The sequence below is a fragment of the Ursus maritimus genome, unplaced genomic scaffold, assembly GCF_017311325.1.
Source record: "Ursus maritimus isolate PB19 unplaced genomic scaffold, ASM1731132v1 scaffold_34, whole genome shotgun sequence".
Taxonomy (NCBI): domain Eukaryota; kingdom Metazoa; phylum Chordata; class Mammalia; order Carnivora; family Ursidae; genus Ursus; species Ursus maritimus.
In genome coordinates, this window is record NW_024426008.1 from 19,130,181 (window position 1) to 19,153,271 (window position 23,091).

The 23,091-nt window shown below is 42.8% G+C and overlaps 1 protein-coding gene and 2 long non-coding RNA genes across 4 annotated transcripts in view; 1 reads left to right on the top strand and 2 right to left on the bottom strand.

Moving 5' to 3' along the window:
* Positions 1-9,104: 9,104 nt before the first annotated feature.
* Positions 9,105-10,382, bottom strand: LOC103663238. Its single transcript, XR_568727.2, has 2 exons — positions 9,724-10,382; positions 9,105-9,246 (listed from the first exon to the last, which is right to left on the bottom strand). It is a non-coding gene; the product is annotated as an uncharacterized LOC103663238 (long non-coding RNA).
* A 3,474-nt stretch (positions 10,383-13,856) lies between these two features.
* On the bottom strand, positions 13,857-15,032 carry LOC121100127. Of its 2 annotated transcripts, none has more exons than XR_005831851.1 (2): positions 14,584-15,032; positions 13,857-14,365 (listed from the first exon to the last, which is right to left on the bottom strand). It is a non-coding gene; the product is annotated as an uncharacterized LOC121100127 (long non-coding RNA). The 2 variants fall into 2 exon arrangements; XR_005831852.1 differs by having other exon boundaries at positions 13,857-14,368.
* A 16-nt stretch (positions 15,033-15,048) lies between these two features.
* The window catches only part of DOCK8 (dedicator of cytokinesis 8), a 220,386-nt gene continuing 212,343 nt past the window's right edge, over positions 15,049-23,091 (top strand). Inside the window, exon 1 of the mRNA XM_040620284.1 lies at positions 15,049-15,153. Coding sequence (XP_040476218.1) covers positions 15,101-15,153 — 53 coding nt within the window. The 5' untranslated portion in view covers positions 15,049-15,100. The remainder of the gene's footprint in view (positions 15,154-23,091) is intronic.

The window sequence follows — 23,091 nt, forward strand, 5'->3', positions numbered from 1 at the left end:
AGGAGGAAAAAGCTTCATCATTCTAACTGGCAGGGTATAGGTCAATGATAGCCCCCAGCTATGTTTTTTCTTAAAGCAGTGTTTTAAAAATCAGGACATTTTCATTTGTAAAAACTTACATATATGGCTTCTTTCAAAAAGCCCCTACATTTTGTAATACGTGCTTTTATAACTGGAGGTAAAGAGGGGTAGCCCACTCGAAGAACAGAGCACGTCTTCTTGGGTTTATTGTGTCCACACTAATACCCTATCCCATTTCATCAAGACTGATTCACCTAGTTAAGCTCCCTGTCCAGCCTCACTGGACATTTGTATTTGCGATCTTAGGTTGAAATGTATTTGCGATCTTAGGTTTTTTTCATTGAGCCATAACCAACAGATAAAGATCACCAATCTTAAGTGTGCAGATCAATGATTTTTTTGACATAACAGATTTGTACATAGGAAGATGTAACTCTCTCTCATTTCTCATCTACACATACACCCGGGACCCACCACTATTTCTGTCTCCCCACACTTCCAACGTGTGTGTCTATCTTGGTTAGATTAATATTTATTTTAACATTATTGGGACGGTGGAAATGATATTTACAGTTGAGCCTCATGGTGTCCTGTATTTTTTTCCTACTCAACTTTTCATTTCCCCGGAAACTGATGTTTTTCTTGTTTTTGTGTTTGTAGTTTTGCTCGCTTACTATAGTGAGCTTATCACGAATTCATCTCAAACTCTTATACACTTGTCTAAAATGCCCTTTTCATATGTTCAAATGGATCTGGTGTTCCTTTAGTTTCACATTCTTAAAAAAAAAATCTATCCTGGGGTCTATAACACCTTGATCGTGAACTTACAGCTTTTAAAGCCGAGATGACAAATCTCTGTTACTTAAACCACGCGCTCTGCGGTATTTTGCATAGCAGCCCCAGCAGACATATGCGTAGTGTTTGGAAATTGCACAATAATGTGTCTTGGAGCAGGGTCTAATTTCATCTAGTATCTGGACATTCGGTAGCTCTTTCGATCTGCAAACTCATGTCCTTTCTTTGAATTTTCTGGAATTATTTTGTTGATGATTTCCTTCCTTTGGTTTGGTGCGTCTCCCTTTGTGAAACTCCTCTTACGCGGCTCTTAACCTTCTTATTCTGGTCCTCTAATTTTCTTTTCTTTTTTTCAACTCCTATTTTCCATCTTTCTTTTTGATTTACTTTCTGGGAGATTTGCTCAACTCGATTATATACACTTTCTCTGAATTTTTTATTCTGCTATCATGTATCTTTTTAATTTCCCAAGGCCCCCCTTAATTCCTTGAATAGTCCTTTTAAAATTACATCGTAGTCTTGTTTCACGGGTACAATATCACCTCATATCCTTCTGTGCATATTAATAATAGTTTTCTGATCCCATTATAGTTTTGCTTTCTTCCAAGTTGCTTTTTTTGTTCATTTGGTCTGGTCTGTACCTTTTGATGAGAAAAACAAAAAACAAAAAAAAAACTTTCTAAAGGCCTGATATATAAGGGAAGGAAGGCATTTTAGATTTCTTTCTGAGTCAGTAAGACTGTACATAAACTTAGTTTAAACCAAAAGCCTGGTTTACGGCCTGCCAAGCATACATTGTAGGTCTGCCTTGCAATGGAGTAGCCTAAAGGAAAACCATCTTGCCCTTAAGATATTGATCAATATTCCTAGTATTCCTTGACATTAACTTGTGATTCCTGCCTATATGTTAACCTGTAATCTGTTGAGCATTTACAAAACACAGAAACATATCTAACCCTGTAAAATCATTCTCCAGAGCACTTTCTTCCCTGTGAAGACCATGTTTCCTGGGCAGCTGTCCTAACTTGGGCTTGAATAAAACTCTTTGCTTCTTTTTAGAGATTCTAAAAGATGTGTTGATGGTTTTCCTTAAATGTTTGGTAATTTTTGGTTATCTACTTGAGTTTAGGAGTGAGGTACTAAAAACCTTCTGGGGAAATTCTGGTTCCACAGTGGGGAGCTGGGGGTTGTGGGGGAGAGCTTCATTTAACTGGTGGCTTCAGTTTCTGGTACTCTGGCTGGGCCATTGAATTGGGACATTTAAAATTTTTTTTGTTTTATTTAAATTCAGTTAATTGACATATATTGTATTATCAGTTTCAGAGGTAGAATTTAGCTATTCATCAGTTGCATACAACACCCAGTGCTCATTACATCACGTGCCCTCCTTAATGCCCATCTCCCATTTACCCCATCCCCCCATCCACCACCCCTCCCCAGCAACCCTCAGTTTGTTTCCTATAAAGACTCTTCTATGGTTTGTCTCCCTCTCTGATTTCCTCTTATTTTCTTTTCCCCTCCCTTCCCCTAGAAGAAATAATCAGGGCACTCTTGATGCTGTATCTTTATGCCTTTCTTCTCGGCTTGGTCTGATACCCCGACATTCCAATCTCCAACGTGCTGGGATCAGAATGGAGATAAAAGACCTCAGCTTTTATTTGGTTACAAATGTTTCCATAAGTGTTCATGGAAACCCTCTCCCTCTGTTCACTGTATTGAATCCCATCCCCAAATGTGCCAAGTGTCCCCTAGAAAGTGATTCTCTCTATCTTATCCTCTGCCAGGCTGGGAGAGGGCAGTGGTTGGACACTTACAGTGTTGGCTAGGGCATCCTAAGAGATCTAACTGCTTCTTAAACAGACTTACAAACCAATCCTCCTGTTTTTAGTCCCACTCGATCGCCATTTCCAGAGGTACTGATATTCCCACGCCTTTTGGGAGGTCAGTGATGCAATCAGGCCTTCCTCAGCTTTCTCAGGGCAAGTTTACGGATCACCTTTCTCAGATCTAATAAATAAGATACCTCTTGTCTGTATGGCTTCTAAATTCTTAGAGTTTGTTTTATCTTCTCTCCTAATCTCATTTGCACTGTGGGTTTCCGCCTTAAAATAACAATTCCTTTACTGTCCTTTTATTAGGTTTCAGCAGCAAATGCAAATATCCAATCGATCACCCTACTTAGAAGTCCAGTTTTGCATTTTCACAAGAGAAAGAAAAGCTAGCTCAGGAGTGTTTGAAAACAAACAGATCTGCTTTATAATTTTGCTGCTGGCCATCCCTACACTCAGCGTGTCTGGTAAACAACTGGGTCCCTGGAACATAAATTACAACTCTGACTGGTGCTTTTATCTGAGCAACCACAAGTTCATTCACTTTTACGGTTCACTTGTCAATTGAAAAGGAAACTAATTGCTAGTAGCTTTAACTCTAGCCAAAGGGATCTTGTAAAACTCTTTATCTTCTTGGCTTTGGTCTTTGAGTACTGATCCTCTCTCAACTCCTAATTTTCTTCCAAAATAACAAAGCCTCCCATTTTTGAGTGCTCAGTATGTGCTAGGAACTGGGCTAGGCACTCTTACAGGCATTAGCCCACAGAATCCTCCCTACAACCTGATAATGTCCACGTTGTTGTCCCCATTTTACAGAGTGGAGAAACTGAGGCTCTGAAAGTTAAAAGATTTGCTCGATCTCACACATCTGTCAGGTAGTGAAGCTAGGGTTTGAATTGAAGTTGGCCTGACTCTTGACCCATTTTTACTCTACTAAGCTGTCTTGAAGATGATTTCCTTCTTGGCGTTTTGAGTCTTTATTTTCAGGTCCTCAGCCCCTTTAATTATGTTCCCCTCTCCTTTTCCAATTTAATTTTTACGCTGTATGCCCTATGTCAGTTAATGGCATCCAGTTGCTTCGGCCTTTGTGAATGTCTACACCGCTCTCCGGTTTAATCTGGCTGCCCACCTTAGCTATCAGTGGCTTGGGGAAAGATTCCGCGACCATCCAAGGATGGATTTGGTGCCTTTTATGTGCTCCTATAACTATACAGAATCTCACAGCACATATAGAAGCAGTGATTACCCTGTCTAGAAACTGTTTACTTAATTATCTCTCAACTATACTGAACTATAGGTTCCTGAGGATAGTAGCAATATTGACCCTATTCACGCCTAATGCAATGCCTGGTGCACAGCAGATGCTCCTGAAATAGTTTGTTGAGTGAACGAATAAATGAATTAAGTTATCTATATACCTCAGTCTGAATGAAAAGATTTTCTAATTTAAAATGATGTTCCAGGGGTGCCTGGGTGGCTCAGTCGGTTAAGCATCTGCCTTTGGCTCAGGTCATGATCCTGGGGTCCTGGGATGGAGCCCACAATCGGGCTCCCTGCTCAGTGGGGAGTCTGCTTCTCCCTCTCCTTACGCCCCCCTCCTTACACTCTCTCTCTCTTAAATAAATAAAATCTTTTAAAAATAAAATAAAATGATGTTCTAATGATATTCTAACATTTGTTCAACAGAAGTTCATGAAAACACATCTTCAGCGCTTTTCATTCATTATTCAGAGCATAGATCCTATTTTAACTTCAACATTTTAAACTGAGGTGTTGATATTAACCCACAAAGTAAACTCTGACAAGTTTTTAGACCACGTATTGAATTTCTCTGTGAAATTTTAAAATGTGAATTTTTATTGAAATAAACTAAAAAGTCATCTTACTCTTGACAAAAATCTATCAGGCCCCCAAGTCTTTCATTTTAATTGAAAAAATTCTAGTACATAGTTATAAAACACAATGCAGGAAATATTCAGAGAAGTATTTCGGGTCTTCACTTGTTATTGCCAATGGCCTGTTGCAGTTTTTCTCGGGGCTATGTGATAAAACTTCTTATCATAATTCCTGAGGAAATAGAAACTCACAACTGTTATCAGAATTTATGCAAAATGTTTTCCCAGGAGATGTTTTTTCCTCTGGCTCAAACATGCAATGATTCTAAATCAGCCAAACTAAAAGAGCAGATCGACGGGATAAAATATAAAGAATAGGAAGAAATAATAGACTTTTCCCTGAAGGATCCTAACCTTGTACATCGTTTTTTAAAAATTGCAGGAGTTTAACTGCTTTATCCTGACACCCAAGGCAAGTCCCTGAGTGACTTGAGAGTCCTTCTGTGGATTCAAGCTGGAATCAGAGAAGGTCAGGGGAGGCCACAGTCAAGTGTCAGCTACCCTGATTTACTGATCAGATATTAACTGTCCTGGTATAGTCATACCATGGCCACACAGAAATGAGACGAATGATCTCCAAGTAAGGGTAGCGGTATGGATGAATGTCACAAACATCGTGTTGACCAGACACAAAGGGGTCTACTTATTATCCACTTCAAAAGCAGGGGAATAAATGGACCTGTAGTGTTAATAGTTAGGATATTAATCAATTAATTCCTGTGCTGTACTTTTCATCTCTGTGACTTAGTCATTTTATAACTGGAAGTTTGTATCTCTTAATCCACTTTATCTATTTCGGCCATCCCCCACCCACCTTCTCTCTGGCCGCCATTGTTTGCTATGTTTAAGAGTCTGTTTGTTTCTTTGTTCATTTGTTTTATTTTTTTTACATTCCACATATACTTGAAATCGTGATGCTTGTCTTTCTCTGTCTGACTTATTTCACTTGGCATTGTAACCTCTAGGTCCATCCACGTTGTCACAAATGGCAAGATCTCATTCTTTTTGTGGTTGAGTAATAATATTCCATTGTATGTATGTCATTTATATAGACCGTATATCACATCTTTATCCGATCATCTATGGATGGACACTTGGGTTGCTTCCAGATTTTCGTAAATAATATTTGTGAATAATACTGCAATAAACATAGGGGTAGGTATATCTTTTTGAATTAGTGTTTTCATTTTCTTTGGGTAAATACCCAGTAGTGGAATTGTTGGAGCTTTCTTATATCTTACCATTCATTCAACCCCAAGAAGACAGAAACTGGCTAGCCAGCTGAAGTGGAAGAAGAAAAGAGAAGTGGCACAAAGTGAAGGGAAGAGCCCAACCATGCATCCTTCCCTTTCTTAGCTGCTGCAGGCTGCTGGCCCAAATCACATGCCAGCTGGGGGAAAATCTGTCTTTAAAGATAAGGCAGAGTTTTTTCTGGTCCCAGACCTCAAGCTGTGTTTGCAGCTAACTTGTACCTTAGAGTGAGAGAAAAGTCATGGGATACCTGCCCACACTCCCATATGGGACTGTCAAGGATTATCCCCACTGAAAGCCGTGGGAACCCATAAGGAAGATGTGTTTTGATTCCATCATGCATTCATTGTATGGGTTACAGGGGATTTCCATTAATATATTCAGTTTTTTAAGAAGCTGATTGCTGAACCATGATTTAGTCTTAGAAAGAGAACCATTTCAGGATCCTAAATTCTGAGTGTGCCTGCCCATAGAGATGATCTATTTTATCTGCAATTGCTTATGGCCATCCATGTCAATTCTTCATCTAAGCTAAACCTCCAGCAGATAAAAGTTTTTAATCTTATACTTCTAGGAATATTTTCATTTTATTTGATGTCTCTCAAACAATGGTTCTCAAACTATGGTATGTAACAGAATCACCTAAAGAATTTGGCAGGCCTAGAGAGGTCTATGCTTCATGCCACTTCAATGAGCCTGAGACTCTGTTTATTGTTGGCTTTCTAGGTAATTCTCACACTCCCAAAGTATGAGAACTTCTGTCTCAAAAGACAACGAGTGCTCCTGAATGGGGCATAGGTTTGGAGACATTGCAGTCATGTCACCTGGATCTAACACCCATATTCTTAGTACCATGTAGTTATGCTGTGACAAGAATCGCAGAGATCACACAGTCCAACTGTGCCACAATATAACCTCCCAGTCAGTAGTGTGCAGGGATCAGGGGACACTGAGCCAAGCAAATCTGTCCAAAGGACCACCATGCAGCTTGCTTTTCCCTCTTCTGAAAATGTCCCAGTTCTTGTCATGGTATCTAAATTGTTAGGCGATGCGGGGTTTGGAAGGAAGGCACAGGATGGAGGGAAATGACCAGGAGGATATTGGAGAATACTGAAGTGGGAAAAAAGCATTTCAAAAATTCATATAAACTTTGGTCTAACGCTGGTACTCAACAGGGGCCAACAAAATTTCTAAAGATTCTTTAAACCTGTTCGGTTTCTGTCCTTCCCCCAAAAGGCTCAAGACATTTAGGGAGATCATAGTTACTTAAAGAGAAATACTCCACGTTCTTAACATATCAGTTAAAGGGTGAATATAATCAATAAGAAAAATGCTAAGATTTTAATAGACAAATGGGACAAGATATAAACAGATACACCCCCATGGGGTGCCTGGGTGGCACAGCAGTTAAGCGTCTGCCTTCGGCTCAGGGCGTGATCCCGGCGTTATGGGATTGAGCCCCACATCAGGCTCCTCCGCTATGAGCCTGCTTCTTCCTCTCCCACTCCCCCTGCTTGTGTTCCCTCTCTCGCTGGCTGTCTCTATCTCTGTCAAATAAATAAATAAAATCTTAAAAAAAAAAAATAAATAGATACATCCCCACAAAATACAACCATGCCGTAAGATAACATGGAAAAATACTCAGTTCATTTAACTAATAAGCACATAATTAAAACATTTGAAAATGTATATTTAGGCTAGTAAACTTACAAAAACCACAAATAAATGCTAGGGTAAATGCGGGTAAAATGAAAGTCTTTTGAACATTACTTATAAATCAACATGAGCTAACAAAAGTCGAAGTTATGTTTGTCATTTTTATTTTTTATCTTTAACCTTTTCTTTGGAAAAATTTCAAACTTACAGAGCAGGAACCTTTATGTAATATTCATCTAGACAGGCCAACTGCTTTATTTTTGTTATTTATAAACTTATTTTAATGTGATCAGTATCATCACCGTCATCATGGGTGAGCATCTGAAAGCAAGTTGCAGACATCAAACCATTCTGCTGCTTTACCCTAAAAACTTGAGTGCATATCTCCTAGGAATAAGGAAATTCTCTCATGCAACCACCGTGTAAGTATCAAAATTAGAAAATGTAACTTTGATACAATACTGTTATCAAATACACAGTCAAGAGGCAGATTTTGCCAACTGCCCCAGTGATACTCTTTATAGTATTTATTTTTCTTCATCTGAGGTCCAGTCCAGCATCCCTCATTGCCTTTACTTGCTTTGTCTCTGTAGACCCTCTTTCTCTTTTTTTTTTTAAAGATTATTTATTTATTTGAGGGGGGCGGGGGCGGAGGGAGAGGGAGAGAGAATCTCAAGCAGACGCCCCACTGAGCATGGAGCCCAACATGTGGCTCAGCGTGGGGCTCAATCTCACCACCCTGAGATCACGACCTGAGCCAAAATCAAAAGTCAGACGCTTAGCCGACTGAGGCACCCAGGCGCCCCTCTGTAGTCTCTTTTAATTTGAACCAGTTCCTCAGCCTTTCCTTGTCTTTCATGACACTGACATTTTTTAGAGGATGCCTGGTGAGTCGTATGTCCCTTAATTTAAGTCTGCCTACTATCTCCTCATGATTAGATTTATGCATTTTTTTGGCAGAAGTCTATAACTTTTGACCTAATAAATTCCAATTCTGGGAATCTGTTAGGAGAAAATAATTGTAAACATGTAAAAGAGCGTTTATATGGCTTTCAAGCAGCACAAATGTTGGATAATAATAAAACCACAGCCCACATGCTCTGAGGGGATAGTGGCTATCCAGCAGTATGCTCTGTCCTTCATGGCATTATCTTACTTAACTTCTCAGTAACGTGAGTGTGGCAGACTGTCTTCACTGCCTACCCAACAACTACCCTTCCCTGTGTCCCTCTTCTGTTTTGGCAGCTCAGAAGAATGAGTCAGAGCAGTTCTAAGCCAACCACCATCATGCACTCCTGTCTCCAGGTATTTCTTTCCCAGCCTCCCTTGCCGCTGAGGAAAAGCAACAGACCCATTTCTGGCCAGCGAGTTCTAAAGGCAGGTTTCCTGGACAACTTCAGAGAAAGGCAGAACCTCACACAGAGAAAGTGCTGTGGCTGCTCGGAGTCATGGGAGACACCTTGTCAACAGGTGATTGGGTGTTTGAGTTGGTGAATTGTTGAGTTGCTGACCTTGTCCTAGACCCCCTTCCTCCAGTTTCCTTGGACAATCAACTTAGAGATTAAGCTAATTTCTTTGGACCTTTGGTAACTTGCTGCTATAGATATCTCAGATAATGGTAGTAACAGGAATAATTACATCATTGACTATAAGAGTTTCACATTATTTAAGCTTTATAACAATCTTGGAAAGAGGTACCACCGTTAACCGCACTTCACACGTGAAGAATGTGGGCTGCAGCTGAAGTAGAAGCCGACCACAGGATCCACTCAAGCGTGGGTCAGAGTCCAGCTTACCCTCTGCAGAGACAGCAGAAACAAGGGGGAGGAGAAAGTACGACATTTCAGTAGCTGCCTGGAGAATTGTCCAGATGTAAGAACAAAGCAAAGGATGGGGTAACTGATTTTTTTCTTTGGGGAGAAGGAAGTGGACTGATGGGGAAATGGGTCCATGGGGGAGACCTAAGGGAAGTCAGTGAGAGAGCTGAGGTCAGAAATGAGGCAGGGACCAAAGGAGAGGCACTCCAGTGAGAGGTCGAAGGAACCAGACCAGAGGACCAGGCCTGACTTTTTGTCCGCCCTAAATTCTCCCTCTCTCTATGCGATGTGACTTTGGGAAAACTGCCCAAATCCTCTGTAAAGAGCTGTGTAGTTCTTCATTCGTGTCCAGTGTGTGCGCTCAGGTTGAGGAAGATGGTGATGGCCATGTCAGATCTAGGAGGCCTATCGTCTCCTGGACAGTCTTCACCATCCCCCTCCAGGTAGCAAGAGGCTCACCATGCAAGAGACGATGACCTAGATACAGAAACAGCAAGCACCGTCCGGGAGGACGAAGTCTGAGCTCTTTGACAGGACTGCCTTCTTCAGGCCCCGCCCACCTCCAAAGCTTCGTTTCTCCCCACTTCACTCTGCACCCCGCAGCTCCCCTGGTACTTTTAATCCCTGGGTTGGACAGTGGCATGTCTGGGCTCCCTGCTTTGGCACACGGTGCTCCTGGTGCCTGTGACATCCTGAAGGCACGTCTCTGCCTGGCCAATGCTTCCTTGTTGTTTAAGACCCAGCCCCTTGTCACCGCGTCAGTTAAGTCATTCTTCCTCAGCGTCAGTGTCTCTGCCAACACCCTCTCCACAAGAATAAATCACTTCCTCTCTGTGTTTCCTCACTCACCGAGTTTTGGGAAACAAAACGTTCCTGCACTGTCACCGGGAACTCAAGCTTCTTCTTTCCTTTGTAACGCATCTCGTTCCTAGACCGTGAGTTCTGCGAAGCCCGGGAGCAAGGACTGTGCATTGTTTTGCCCATAGTATCACTTAGTACAGAGCCTGACATACGGTCACCACTCGGTAAATGTTTGGGGAATGAATAAAAAGCACACATGATAATGAAAGAATGAATTAATGAATTAATGAATTAATCCAAGGTCCTTCTAGTTATAAAATGCTACAGTATGAATATGCCTATTGAAAATGAAATAATATCGCACGTTGGAATATAGGCTAAATTCTAAATTTAAAATATACATATATAAAGTGTACATACAAAAATATAGACACTATGCTTGTATATATATGCTTGTCACCGTGACCATTAAGGGAAAGTTTCTTATTCTTTATTCTTTTCATACTTACAGATTTCTTGTGGCAATACAAGGAATAAAGTGGAGAAAAATAGGAACTCCAATTCTGATGTCCAAGGTATGGCTGGCTTTAAATGCCAGTACAGAAATTTTTCTGTATCTGTCTTCAATTATAAGACAACAGTACAAATATCCACTTGTTTGTAATAATCTATGTGCTGGTTTCATTTCTCCACCCAAGAGATAAATACAAAACAGAGCTGGAAGATGTTCTTACACAGGCACAGCTGGAATACTCTAGAGAATAAAAAACGTTCTTACTTTCTTCTGAAAGACCCGTGAAACTCGTTGATTCCCATCCAAGCTCACTTCAAGAAATGCTTACCGGTGTCTGCTCCGTGTTCAATACTGAGTCAGCTATGCATTCATTTATTCAACGAGTACTTGTCCAACACTTACTATGTATCAGGCATTGTTCTAGGCCATAGAGGGAGAGCAGTGAATAAAACAAAAATCTCGGCACTTACAGGATCATATTCTAGAAGCATGAGGGATAATAAACATAAATAAATAAATTATACAGTATGTCAGATAGTGATAAAGTCCTTTAGAGAAAAACAAAGCTGGAGACCGAGTTGGAAGTGTTAGACTAGGGAAGGGGGCATTCTAGTGTTTAACAGATGGTCTCAGAAGGTGACAGATGAACAAAATCTTAGATGGTTTGGGAGATAGGGAAGGAGATGTGCAAGTGACGACACTTTTCTCTGTAGTCCTGCGGACCTTAAATTCCACTAGGTTGTGTTCATTGGTGATGACCTACCCTTTCTAGCTGGTTCAAGGTGCTGTCAGACCCTAAGACATACTCCTTCAGGTAGAGGTGGAAGGTGTAAACTCCATTCACACTTCGAAGGATCAGGAGAGACTGGCTGGGATTTCAGGTGAGGATGGCAGGAAGAATGACACCAGCTAAGAAGGCCCCAGGCCAGAAGGTCTTCCTTGCTTTGACAGAGAAGTAAGGTTTAGAATTAGTTACATGAAGTGGGCCTATAAACGTTGCAGAGATCACACTTGGTTGTAGAGCTATGGGAAGTCACCAAAGTTAACTGTGCAGGGAAGCAGGATGATGACACAAGTGTCTTAGTAAAATTCATACAACGTTAGAGTCCAATTCAATCAGAGTAAAAAGAAGTGACAGGCAGGGAAGCCATTAAAAACTTTTTTTGTGCTATTACCCAGACATTGATTGCTGAGGGCTGGGCCGGAAGGGAAGCAGCAAGGACGATGACACTAAATAAGAGTGAAATTTATGAAACATAAATAACAGGGCTTGATGGACGATTAGATCCAAAGGGTAAAGAAGAGGAAGAAGTTAGAGCTGACACATTCACAGAGTTCAGAGAGAGGCAAGCAGATGACATCAGCCTGAGACGGAGGGCTCTTTCAGCCAAGCGTGGGTGGTGGGGTGTGAGGGTGGGGAAGGGTGGTGGGGTGGGGGGGGTGACTGGTTCTGGGTCACACAGTCTGTGAAAACCTGGGGCCAGAACGCAGGTTTCCTGCTTTTCCCACCCTAGATGACCCCAAAGTTCTAAAACTGGCAAATGGGGAAATAGGGCCACCAATAGAAATGAGTGATTGTAGAGGGATAGTCAGCTTACAATTGGGTAGAGGAGACCGAGAGCGTCAGTTTTATATTTAAGGAGTTTGAGGATATTCAAATGGACGTATTTGGGAGAAAGGCGTCAGTTTAGAATTGGAAATGACTCTGTCCCTTTCTAGTTTGTGATCTTGGGCAAATCACTTAACCTCTCTGAGCCTCAGTCTTCCTGGTCACAAAGTAGGAATACTGTTATTACTTAATGTTTATAATTAATTAATCAATACTTGTAAAGGCTCAGAACAGGCCTTGGTGCAAGATAAGTGGTATTTGTTTGTCAAATAAAATACTCATGATGCAATGTAAAAAAAGAGGTTGACTTTCTGGAGAGGTAAGAAGACAGAGGCAAGGCTGGAGGAGAATTTGCCATAATAGACCTTACATCTGTTATAGACGTAAACGGAGGTGGGCGCCTCGGTGGCTCTCTTGGTTAAGCGTCGGGCTCTTGATTTCAGCTCAGGTCATGATCTCAGGGTGTGAGATGCAGCCCTGAATTGGCTCTACGCTAGGTGTGGAGCCTGCTTGAGATTCTCTCTCTCCTTCTCCCTCTGCCCCTACCCCCACTTCCCCACCCTGAGCTTGCTCTCTTTCTCTCTCTAAAAAAAAAAAAAAGTCAAGGGAGGAATTTCATGAAGGTGAAACAAAATCGGATAACACAGAGACAGAGGGGGCGGCCAGGAGAGACACCCAACTACAGGGAACTGAAGAAGTGTGGGAAAGCCAGGTGTTCAGCTAGTGATCTGTGATCTGTGAATGTATCCGGAGCAGATACATTTTAAAAATAGACATCTGACTACATTAGCGGATAACATATTCGTGGTGAATTGTTCAAAGGCTGTTGAGGAAATTTGGAGTCATTTCTAACCATCTGAGAATGGAAGGCATGGAGCATAATGCTGGCCTAACCTTCATAATTCAATACCAAATACGAAATTGAATGCAGCATGACCTGGTGTAAGGTGGGAGATTTCATGATTCCATTCCTCCTTACCCACCCACCCCCAAAAAAGTTTTCCTTGATTGCAAATTCTGAAAATTTAAGCTACTCTCATTACATTTTATTTGTGTTTGTGTGGAAACCAAAATATTTCTGCTGTGTAGGAACATGTGTGTCACAAACATTTAGAAACTCAGAGGAGCCAAATGAAATGCTGACTTGGTACATAGCAGACTCAAGACTCTGGTGTAAGAAATTGTCTACAAATCACCCAATTGCTCCCAGTTTGAGAAGTCATCACAGAATTGTTTTCTTAGCATTTCTCGATCCAAATATTGGCTTATACATCCCAATGCAGGAAATAAACTTAGAATTTCGGAAGTCAGAAACTGCACATTACAAAAAGCTTTCTTTCCTTTCGATCCTTTTTCATAGCCTATATAATAATGTTGGACTGAAGAACTTTGTTTTATATGCTTAAAGGCATTGGTATTTGCAGGGAAAAGTCACCTAACCAGCTCTGAGGAATTACTAAACTAACAGAGCCAACGAAAACCAGAGAAAGGAAGGCCATCAAGAAGAGATTCAATTCAGTCCTTAAGTGTTTTACTAATATATTAGGTTGCAAACTACAAACCAGCAGTGCCGGATAGGAATATATGTGACCCTCATAAGTGAACTACGTGTGTAATTTAAATTTTCTTTCACCCAGGCCACACTTTAAAGAGGGAAAAACAAACAGGTGAAATTAATTTTAATATTTTATTATTAAAATAGTTTTATCCTAATATCAAAACTATCATTTTAACATGTAACTAACATAAAAAATCACTAACAGGATATTTTGCATTATTTTCTTCTACACTGTCTTCAAAATCCAGTGTGCATTTTACAACTCAGTACATCCCAATGCAACTAACCATCAGTTCCAATGGTCCATAGCCACACTGGACAGTAGTGTAGCTCTGAACCAAAAATATCTTGCTTTAGTATTTTTTAAAGGGCAAGTTGACAGAGGCAGAATTTAGAGAGCGCTCAATTATAGCAAAACTCAGAGCCAACCAGTAACTTGAAATAAACATGTACTTTCCCACTCTGGTGAACATTGGGACTTTTCTGATTTTTCTTGAGTTGGGTCTGGGCCTCTTAGCGGACTTCTGGGTCTGCAACTGAAATAAACAGGGCTGCAGCATATTCTTGAATCACAGGAAAGAGGCGTGCAGTGTTTTCCCAGAGAAAAGCATTTGTCCTCCTGCTGGAAAAAAAAAAAAAATTGAGGGGGGCGTTGGGGGATAATTTACAATGTTTATTCCTTGGCTGGATTCACTGTATTTACATAAAGTGCCCCAGGAAGGACGAGGGACACATCTTTTGCAAAAGTTGATTTGTACCCTGGTTGGTCGGTTGGCTTTGTTTTCCTATCTGCCTCCCCTCCCGCCCCCCCCCGCCCCCCCCAGGCTTGGTGCGGACCCTTCAGGAGGCCCAGCGCGGAGACAAGCAGGGCTGGTGTCCCGACTTCGCCGAGTGCGCGGGGCGGGCGGACCGCGCGTCCCCCCTCTTGCCCACAGGCGCTGGCAGCCTCGCGGCTCCGGTCGGATGGAGTTTCCGGCCTGGCTCAGTGGTCGCGGGGCCCTCCGCCCGCGCTCGCTAGTGCCTGAGGTCAGGGCCCCGGCCGGAGCGCGCCGTCGCTCGGAGCATCCGGAGGGCAGTTCCGCGGTGTGTCCACACCCTCCCGCCCGCCGCTCCCTGCGTGCCGGGCCGGACGCCGGGTGGCTGGCTGGGTTCGCCGCCGCCGCTCCGAGGCTGGGCCCTCCCCCGCGGTGACTGCAGCGCCGAAGGTGGAAATGCGGAAGTTTCCAGCCCCGACTGACAGATGAGGCTCGCGTCCCGCTCGGCGTGCGCTGCAGCGCCTCCGCTGCGCGCCGGGCCCCCGCCGTCCGCGCCCCGCGCCCCGCGCCCCTAGAGGCCGCCGAGCCGCGCGCGGGCCATGGCCACGCTGCCGGGCGCAGAGCGGCGCGCGTTCGCGCTCAAGATCAACAGGTAAGAGCCGCCGCCGCCGCACCGCCCAGCCGGCTTAGCGCCGCTCGGGGGCCGAGTCCCGGGGACCGCCCGGCGGGATGCACCTGAGACGCCCCTCACCCCCCCTACCCCGGAGCGCCCGGCCCTCAGAGGCTGCCGCGCTGGGGCCGCGGAGCGCGCCACAGCCTCCGCGCGCGCCGGCCTCCGCCCGTGCCTCCGCGAAGATCCCAGCCCTCTCGGGTGTCCCGGGCCACCAGCGTCCCTTCCCTGAGCGAGCTCTCGGGGTCCCCTCCCCGACCCCGCCTCGCCCGCGCAGCCCTCGGGGTCTGACAGGTGGCCGCGCCGGGGAGGGGTGAAGGGAGCAGGGAGAGCGGTGCTGGGCTCGCCGCGGGCTTCCTTATACCCTGCGCCTTCCTCTGAGGCTGCTGTGAGATGGGGCAAGGCAAGAAGCGGCTGCAAGCAGAGGTGTGTTTCCAGGCAGCTGCTTGAGAACTTTGGCTGTTCTGAGTAGGGCTCTTTCCCCTCTCGTTGTATTTTTCCCGAAGAAGTTTGGCTCCTTGGACATCGCTATTTTTATTCCCTGGTCCAAAGGAGCCGTGAAGTGGAAAAAGTGATTTTTTGAATTCTCCACTTAAATAAACAGAAAGGAATGGCCTGTGGCTGGCATTTTTACATTTCTAGCGCTCCGGCAAGGCCCTAAGGACCATGAATCCGCCTCACCGTCCAATTCATAATCCAAATCACACACACTCGTTGTAAGCACAGTCACTGCTCAAAGTTCTCGCCAGGGCTGCTTCAGCTGCAGTTTTCCCTCCGCTGAAAAGTGCTGACAAGTATTGGGGGACGTTTTTGTCTTGGCCTGAGAATTGAGACTGTCCGGTTAAAAGATAACACGAACCTGGCCCTGAAGGGTCAACTTATTATTCTAGTGTGTCCTCACTGCTCTAGGACATGTTATTCTTCTTGTAGCTGAGCCCGTAAGAGGGTAGTTGCACCGTATTATTTTGTGTGTGGAGAGCGTCCAGAGGTTGGAGCCACAAGGCATTAGAAGCCCCCAATCATCAGGCGGTAAGGACCTCTCGAGGGCCCCCTGGGCGTTATTGCTGTTTGATGTCCGCCTGCTGGGTAGCTGTGGGCAAACCATTCCTCCTACCTATTTCTTCATCTTTAAAATGAATTTCGTTATTAATGGGCATTATATATTAATGTTGCAGTACCAGAGGTACTAGTTAATAGGCATGAAGCCCATTAGGAATCACCTTATGGGGATTTTTTTTTTTTTTTAAGGTTTCATGGCTGTTGCAAGCCAGAAGGGGCAATGAATTCATTTGGGGAGTATTGGAATCGAACTGAAGTTAGCAATGGGTGTGCCACTTGCCACAGCTGCTGCTCCTTGGTCCCTGTGAATTTTAGGTCAGGAAGCATGGCTGGGACAGAAAGATGTTCGAGACTGTGGGGTTTGGTGGAGTCCATCTTGGGGGAGCAGCAGGACTGAGCTAATGCTATAGGCACTCTTGAAAGCAGCAGCGGGGTTGGTGTGGCCTGGGGGTTAAGAATAAAGGTCTTTGCTAGAATCACACCTGCTTGCAGAGTCACCCCCTGCTACAAACTGTGTGACCTGGGGCCTGTCATTTAACCTCTCTAAACTTTGGTTTCTTTGTATGTCAGATGGGATCATCATTGGACCTACTTCTTGTGACTGTTGGGAAGATTGAGTGAAATAATGTCTAGACGGTGCCTATAGTGTGTGGCTCAGAATAAGTGTTAGCTGTTAGCTGTCCTCATGGACATTGCCATCAGCTTCATCATTTTCTCTATCGTCATAGAATTTGAGAGCCTAAGGAAGAAGGGTAGGAGAGGAAGCTGCAGTTGGAGAGCACTTTGGGCTGGGTCTGACGTTGCCAGTGGCAGGTTGGAGCTGCTGGGGGTGATGTTCTCATTCATATGACTTCCATCCCTGTGCTGAGATCACCAGAAACACCCAGTGGAACAGAATGTGTGATGCTATCTGAACAAGAAGAGCCCCATTCAAGCGAAGTATAAAAGGTTCCCTAATCCTCAGGCAAGAAAAAAGATTGGATATTCCTGTTGGGGGGGGCGTTCTGTTTTCCCTTTTGAAGCATTTGTGTATTAGGTGAAAGAGTTATACCAAGGAGCTTAACAGAAAGTATTGTTCAAAGGAGTGGATTAGTAAGGGCATACCTGCTTTTAGTATCATATTAAAACCATTTATTGATTACTTACTCTGTCCCAGACACCATGATATGCTTCATGGATTATACCGCTGAATCCTCACAAAAATCCTAGGAGACTCACATGAAGTCTCATGCAGAAGGACAATGAAGCTTGGAGATGTAGTTTGCAAAAGGCCATGCGATTTGTTGAAGGCCACACAAGCAGCAGTAGCAGAGATTACAAATTACTCCAAAGACTGTGCTCTTAATTGGGCATGTGCTATTTTGATGCCTGAGCCTTAGTGATCTCCTTTAAAAGCAAGCAGGGAATTGTTTTTTGTTTTTTGTTTTTAATTGTCATCTCAGTAGCAGCACTGGCAAACTTTTCTATGTTCTGATCGGTTTCTTAAACCACCAATGTGAATTTTGCAATTTTGCAGTTGGAAAAGAAAATGTTTTCCCTTGCATGCCTACGTGGTGTTGAAATATGGCCCTCCATACATTTAGCATGGGTTCCTATTTTTCCTTTTTTTTTTTTTCACCTTTCTACTTGGAATGAGACCAATTATCCCTTGAAAATGTTTGTGGGGGTAAAATCAGCATGCTTCCTATTACGGAAATATTCAAATCTGATATATTAAAATTTTTATTTGTAAAGAGCTCAGTTCTGCCCACACCAAACCTCAAGAAAGAGCAAGCAGATTAACTCATGGGGGGAAGAGAATGTCCCCTACTGTTCCCAAATTCTGTGGCTTCCTGCAAGCAGCAGTGCTCAGTTTTGTGGCAGGGCCAAAGCAAAACAGGAACCTGGGAATGCCCACCAGTGCCCATCCCCCACGGTCGCCCTGGCTCTCCCACGCTCTGATGAAGCCTGAATTCCCATATGTTGGAAATCCACGTGTTGGAAGAGTCCCATCCTCTAGGACTTTTTGTTTGTTTTGTTTTGAGCACAAAGTATAATTGTATGATGTAATCATGTGACTCGTTACAGTTAAAGGTTTCTCTGGAACCCACCTCTTAGGAAGATAGAGGGGAAAAGATCCATCACTGAAGTTTTCTGACTGGAGAAGTAAAATTTAATTTCATAAAAGCGTCACGTAGTCATCTTCATTTCAGTGTAATTGTTTTTTTTATTTTTTAAAGATTTTATTTATTAATTTGACAGAGAGAGACAGCCAGTGAGAGAGGGAACACAAGCAGGGGGAGTGGGAGAGGAAGAAGCAGGCTCCTACCGGAGGAGCCTGATGTGGGGCTCGATCCCAGAACGTTGGGATCACGCCCTGAGCCGAAGGCAGACGCTTAACGACTGTGCCACCCAGGCGCCCCCATTTCAGTGTAATTGTTGCTGACTTCCTGTGCACGAAAGAAAGACTAGGCCGAGTTAAGATATTCATGATAATGTTTGCATTTGGGTTTTCAGACACCACTGCTTTAAATGTCATAATACAGTCCTTGTACGAGCACCAAGTCTGATCAACTACCTTTCTTTCTTACTAGCAGTTAGTGCTTTCACAGATTATAAAAATTATTACTAATATTCTGAAAATTCACTAAGCGGAATCTTGGTTTCTTTCACACCCAGAATAGATATAGAATTTGTCACGTATTAAAGTAAAATAGGGACTCTGGGAGCAAAAGTCAGAAGGCGGAAAAAACATAAGTGATCTTCTGGACACTCAGGACTAAAAGGAATAAATAATAATAGCTTATGTTTATAACGTGGCTCCTGTATGGCAGTCTAAATCTTTGCACGTTTTAACTTATTTACACCTATGAAGTGTGAACAATTATTACCTCCATTTTACACATGGAGAAACTGAGCACAGAGAAGTCCTAAAAATTGTCCAAAGTCACAAATAGCTAACAAAGGGCAGAGCTGGGATTCAAATACAGGCAACCTGGCTTCAAAATTCTCTCCTTTAATCTCTATACCATGCTGTCATCTCAGGTTTATTTAAAGATAATAGTAAAATAAATAATGTTTATTGACTGCTCACCATGTGCCCAGCATTGCACTAAGAACTTTATATATTTACATTGCATTGTTGTAGAAAAGGGACAGAATGTTAACCAAATTAATCATCATTACGGAGTGATTTTGTGGAAGATAAAAGCAAGGAGCTGAGAAAACAGATTGCATTCAAGAGTCCCAACAATTTTGGGCATAAGGACCAGAACAAGATGAAGGTTTAGAGATCTTCCTGAGAAGCAGGCGCTATTTTGTCTATGGAGTTAACGTAGGCATAGAAGTTTATGTATAAATGTGTGTCGGCAGTGAAACAGTGCTGTTCTTTAGTAGTGACGGCAGAGCGGGATGTTGGTGCTTTCTGGAACTGCTTGATTTGTCGGACATGTTCTAGACCAATGACCAATAGACGAGGCTTTAGGCAATCAAACTCAGGATTTTGGTCTTTCACATTCATTTCTTCCAGAGTCTTGGGACAGCTCCACTTGAACTTTGGGCATCAAGTGCAAATGAAAGAACCTTCTGCCAGGGTGGAATTTTCTTCATTTGGAGTTCTCTGAGCTCTGACAGTTCACATGCATGTGCGGGGCTAATGTTCTCTTCTACATGGAAGATAGGTGTATAATTGCATCATATGGTTACCTGTGGAAAGCAAATATAATTGCATCATGTGTTACCTGGGGAGAGAGGTGGAGCTCAAGGGACCAGGTCTCCCATCTCAGCTCCCCAGACAGAGCTAGTGATGGAATGGGGTGATGTTATCAGTTCCCCATCTTTCCATCCTCTTTAACAGAGACCTTGAGGAGGCAGGGATGTGAGGCTCAGACTTCTTGCTGAAGAAGGCTAAGAAACAAGAGCCCTTAGTTCTTTTCTGTGGCAAATGATCAGGTGCTTATTCATGTTTTGGTCAATAAGAATGGGTTAAAGCGACAAAATGTACTACCGCTGTTCCCCACAAGTGTCTAGTCTAATGTACTGGCAACTAGCAGCCACAGGGGTTCTCTAGGGTCTAGGGAAATGCACGTGTTTATATGGTTGTGATACGTGTGGTCCCTCTGCTTCTGGAGTTCCCACTGTAATGGTACAGTTGGCTGTTTGGACAACTTGGGGACACACAGAATAAAAACAGGCTAATATCTCTGAAAGTATTTATGGAGGCATCTGTATGCAGGGGTTCGGTGAGACCAAACAAATTGGTAAAGTTGGCATAGGGTATTGTGTCCCACTGCATTCAGATCAAATGCAGAACTAAAAAAGCAGGGTTCGTGATGGCAGAAACAGAGTTTCCTGTGCCCTCTGTTCTTTTCATCCATGTTTGACACAAGAAATAGGAAGCAAGTAAGCAAAAATGTCGACCACCTGTAAATTACAGCTGTTAACATTTGCTTGTATATCCTTTCATTTTTACAAAAATAAGATCGTGTTGTGCATGCCGCTTTAAGGTTTTTATTAAAAATAGGTTTTTATTATAAAAATACCACGAACAACTCTCCTTGTCAATCAGTGTAGATCTACATTATAATTTACACAAGACTCTGTAAAATTGCATTGATTGTATATACAGTGATTTAATGAATTCATTTTCTGTTATTGTGCCTCCAGAGAGTTTCCAGTTTTTCACTGTAACGTACAGAGCTTGATGGAATGCCTTATACATACATCTTGATTTGTTAGTCCACATGCTACCTTAAAAATTTCTGGGAGTTGCATTGCCTGGCCAAAGGAAAGAAACATTTTTCAAGCTTTTGATACACATGGCCAAATGGTCTCCCAGAAAAGTTACACCTATTTATGCTTCTATCAGCCGCCCTGAGAGTGATCATTTCCGCACATTCACACCCCCGCTGGGTTTTATCATTCTTTTAAATCTTTATTCGCAAGCTTGACCCCTGCTCTTAAATGTCTCTTACCTCTTCCTGTTTAGCTTCTCCGCCAGATCCCTGCATGACCTCTGAAGTCATGCTTCGGAGATTAAAACGGTCATACATTTCTTCTTTTTGCTTTGCCTGATATACAGCTAAAGATGGTGGTAACATCCATCTTCCTTGCTTTCTGCCTTCGCTGATTGAGTAGGTGGGTTAATGATAAAGGTAGATTATTCTAGCAACTTCGTTCTTTTTTGATCCTCTTTTAGACTCTGGTTGTCACACTTTCACTCAGTTTTTACTTTCACAATCTAATATAACCTACCTATCCTTTGCATAAACTCTTGCTCTTTGAAGTGAAATGGCATGTAGGGAATCTCTCACGATCAAGATCCAGATGATGTAATTCACTGTGTTTTCCCTTGGATCGGGACTTCTTTCATACTTTTTGGGTCCCTCTGGCTCTGGGATTGGATTTATGTTTATACACCATGCTAGTGTCACTCTGCTCGGAAACCTTGAGAGGCTTCAAAATCGCTCTTATCATTCAAAGGATAAAATTTATTGATCTTCCTATGTAAGAGGTCAAAGATAAAAATAGCTAACAGTTTACCTAATGGTATTCAGGCTAGACTGGAACTAGATGAGGAAATGCAGAGCTGTAAAGTAATCAACTTCATTCTCCCACCTGTTGACTTTCTGATGTGTGGATGAGTTCGGAGGCTTGCAAATCCTAGGCTCATAAGTTTTTGAATGTATTCATGAGTACACTCCAGCTAATGAGGGTTTCTCTGTTCTAAGCACTGCACCAGGTCCTGGAAATACAAAGACAAGAAATCGTGGCCTTGCCTGCAAGGAGCAAGGACATTAACCCAAGATCGTAGACTGGGAAAGGAGGGAGCCTGCTTTTGCCTCCTAGCCCTGCCTTTTGGGGCATTGTGCCTTTAAAGTGGTCCTTTGGCTTCGTTTTGATTATTCTAAGGATCATAGCAGTATCCAGAACATTCCTGGAGATCCTTTTAGAATTGCTCTCAGAGCTTGGAGTCCATTTATTTTAAAAAATAAGCTCAGTGACATGAAATCTTTTTCCCTTGAGGGAGAATCTGCTTTTTCTTCTTACTTGGGAAGTTTCAAAAATATGGTAAATACAGATAGATGGTAACAGGGCAGGTACCTGAGGGCCTGCTGAAAAGAATGAACCAATGTGAACATTCGGTCACTTTTTTTTTTTAAAGTGGGCTCAACAAGGGACTCCATCTCATGACCCTGAGATCATGACCTGAGCTGAGACCAAGAGTCAGGTGCTTACCCGACTGAACCCCCAGGTGCCCCAATATTTGGTCACTTTTGTCTTAGATATTTCTAAATGAAAAAAGAGAACATTACAGATAAATTTGAAGTCCTCGTGTTCCGCTCTCCCATCCTCTTCTTTCCTTCCTCCTTCAGAGTCCGCACTGCCACCAAGTTGTACTTTCGGTATATGTGTGTGTGTGTGTGTGTGTATGTGTGCGCACACATATCCATAAATGATATATTGTATGGTTTCTGGAATAAGCCAAAGTTATGAGCATTTAACCAAGTCTGTTAAATTAGGTAATATCAGTTTGAGCTAATGAATAGATATGACTGTAAAATCACGGCGCCAGTTTTTTAGCGGCCTTTTCGAGTAGCTCTGGAAGCAGTTGCCAAGAAGAGCTCTGAAGATGATTTCAGGAAGACAGCTCTGTCAGAATAGACTACATGGCACTTCTTGTGTGAAATTATACATATATATAAAAACAACAACCAACAACAGGTATTTAGATGTGTACAATCTGGTCATGCTTTTTTTGATCACTCCTTACATTACAGTCACATTACTCATTTCCTGGAAAAGCCAGGAAATTTAAAAAACAATTTTTTTTTGTCTCTATGAGATGAATGTATCCATGATTTGCATTTGACTTGAGATAAG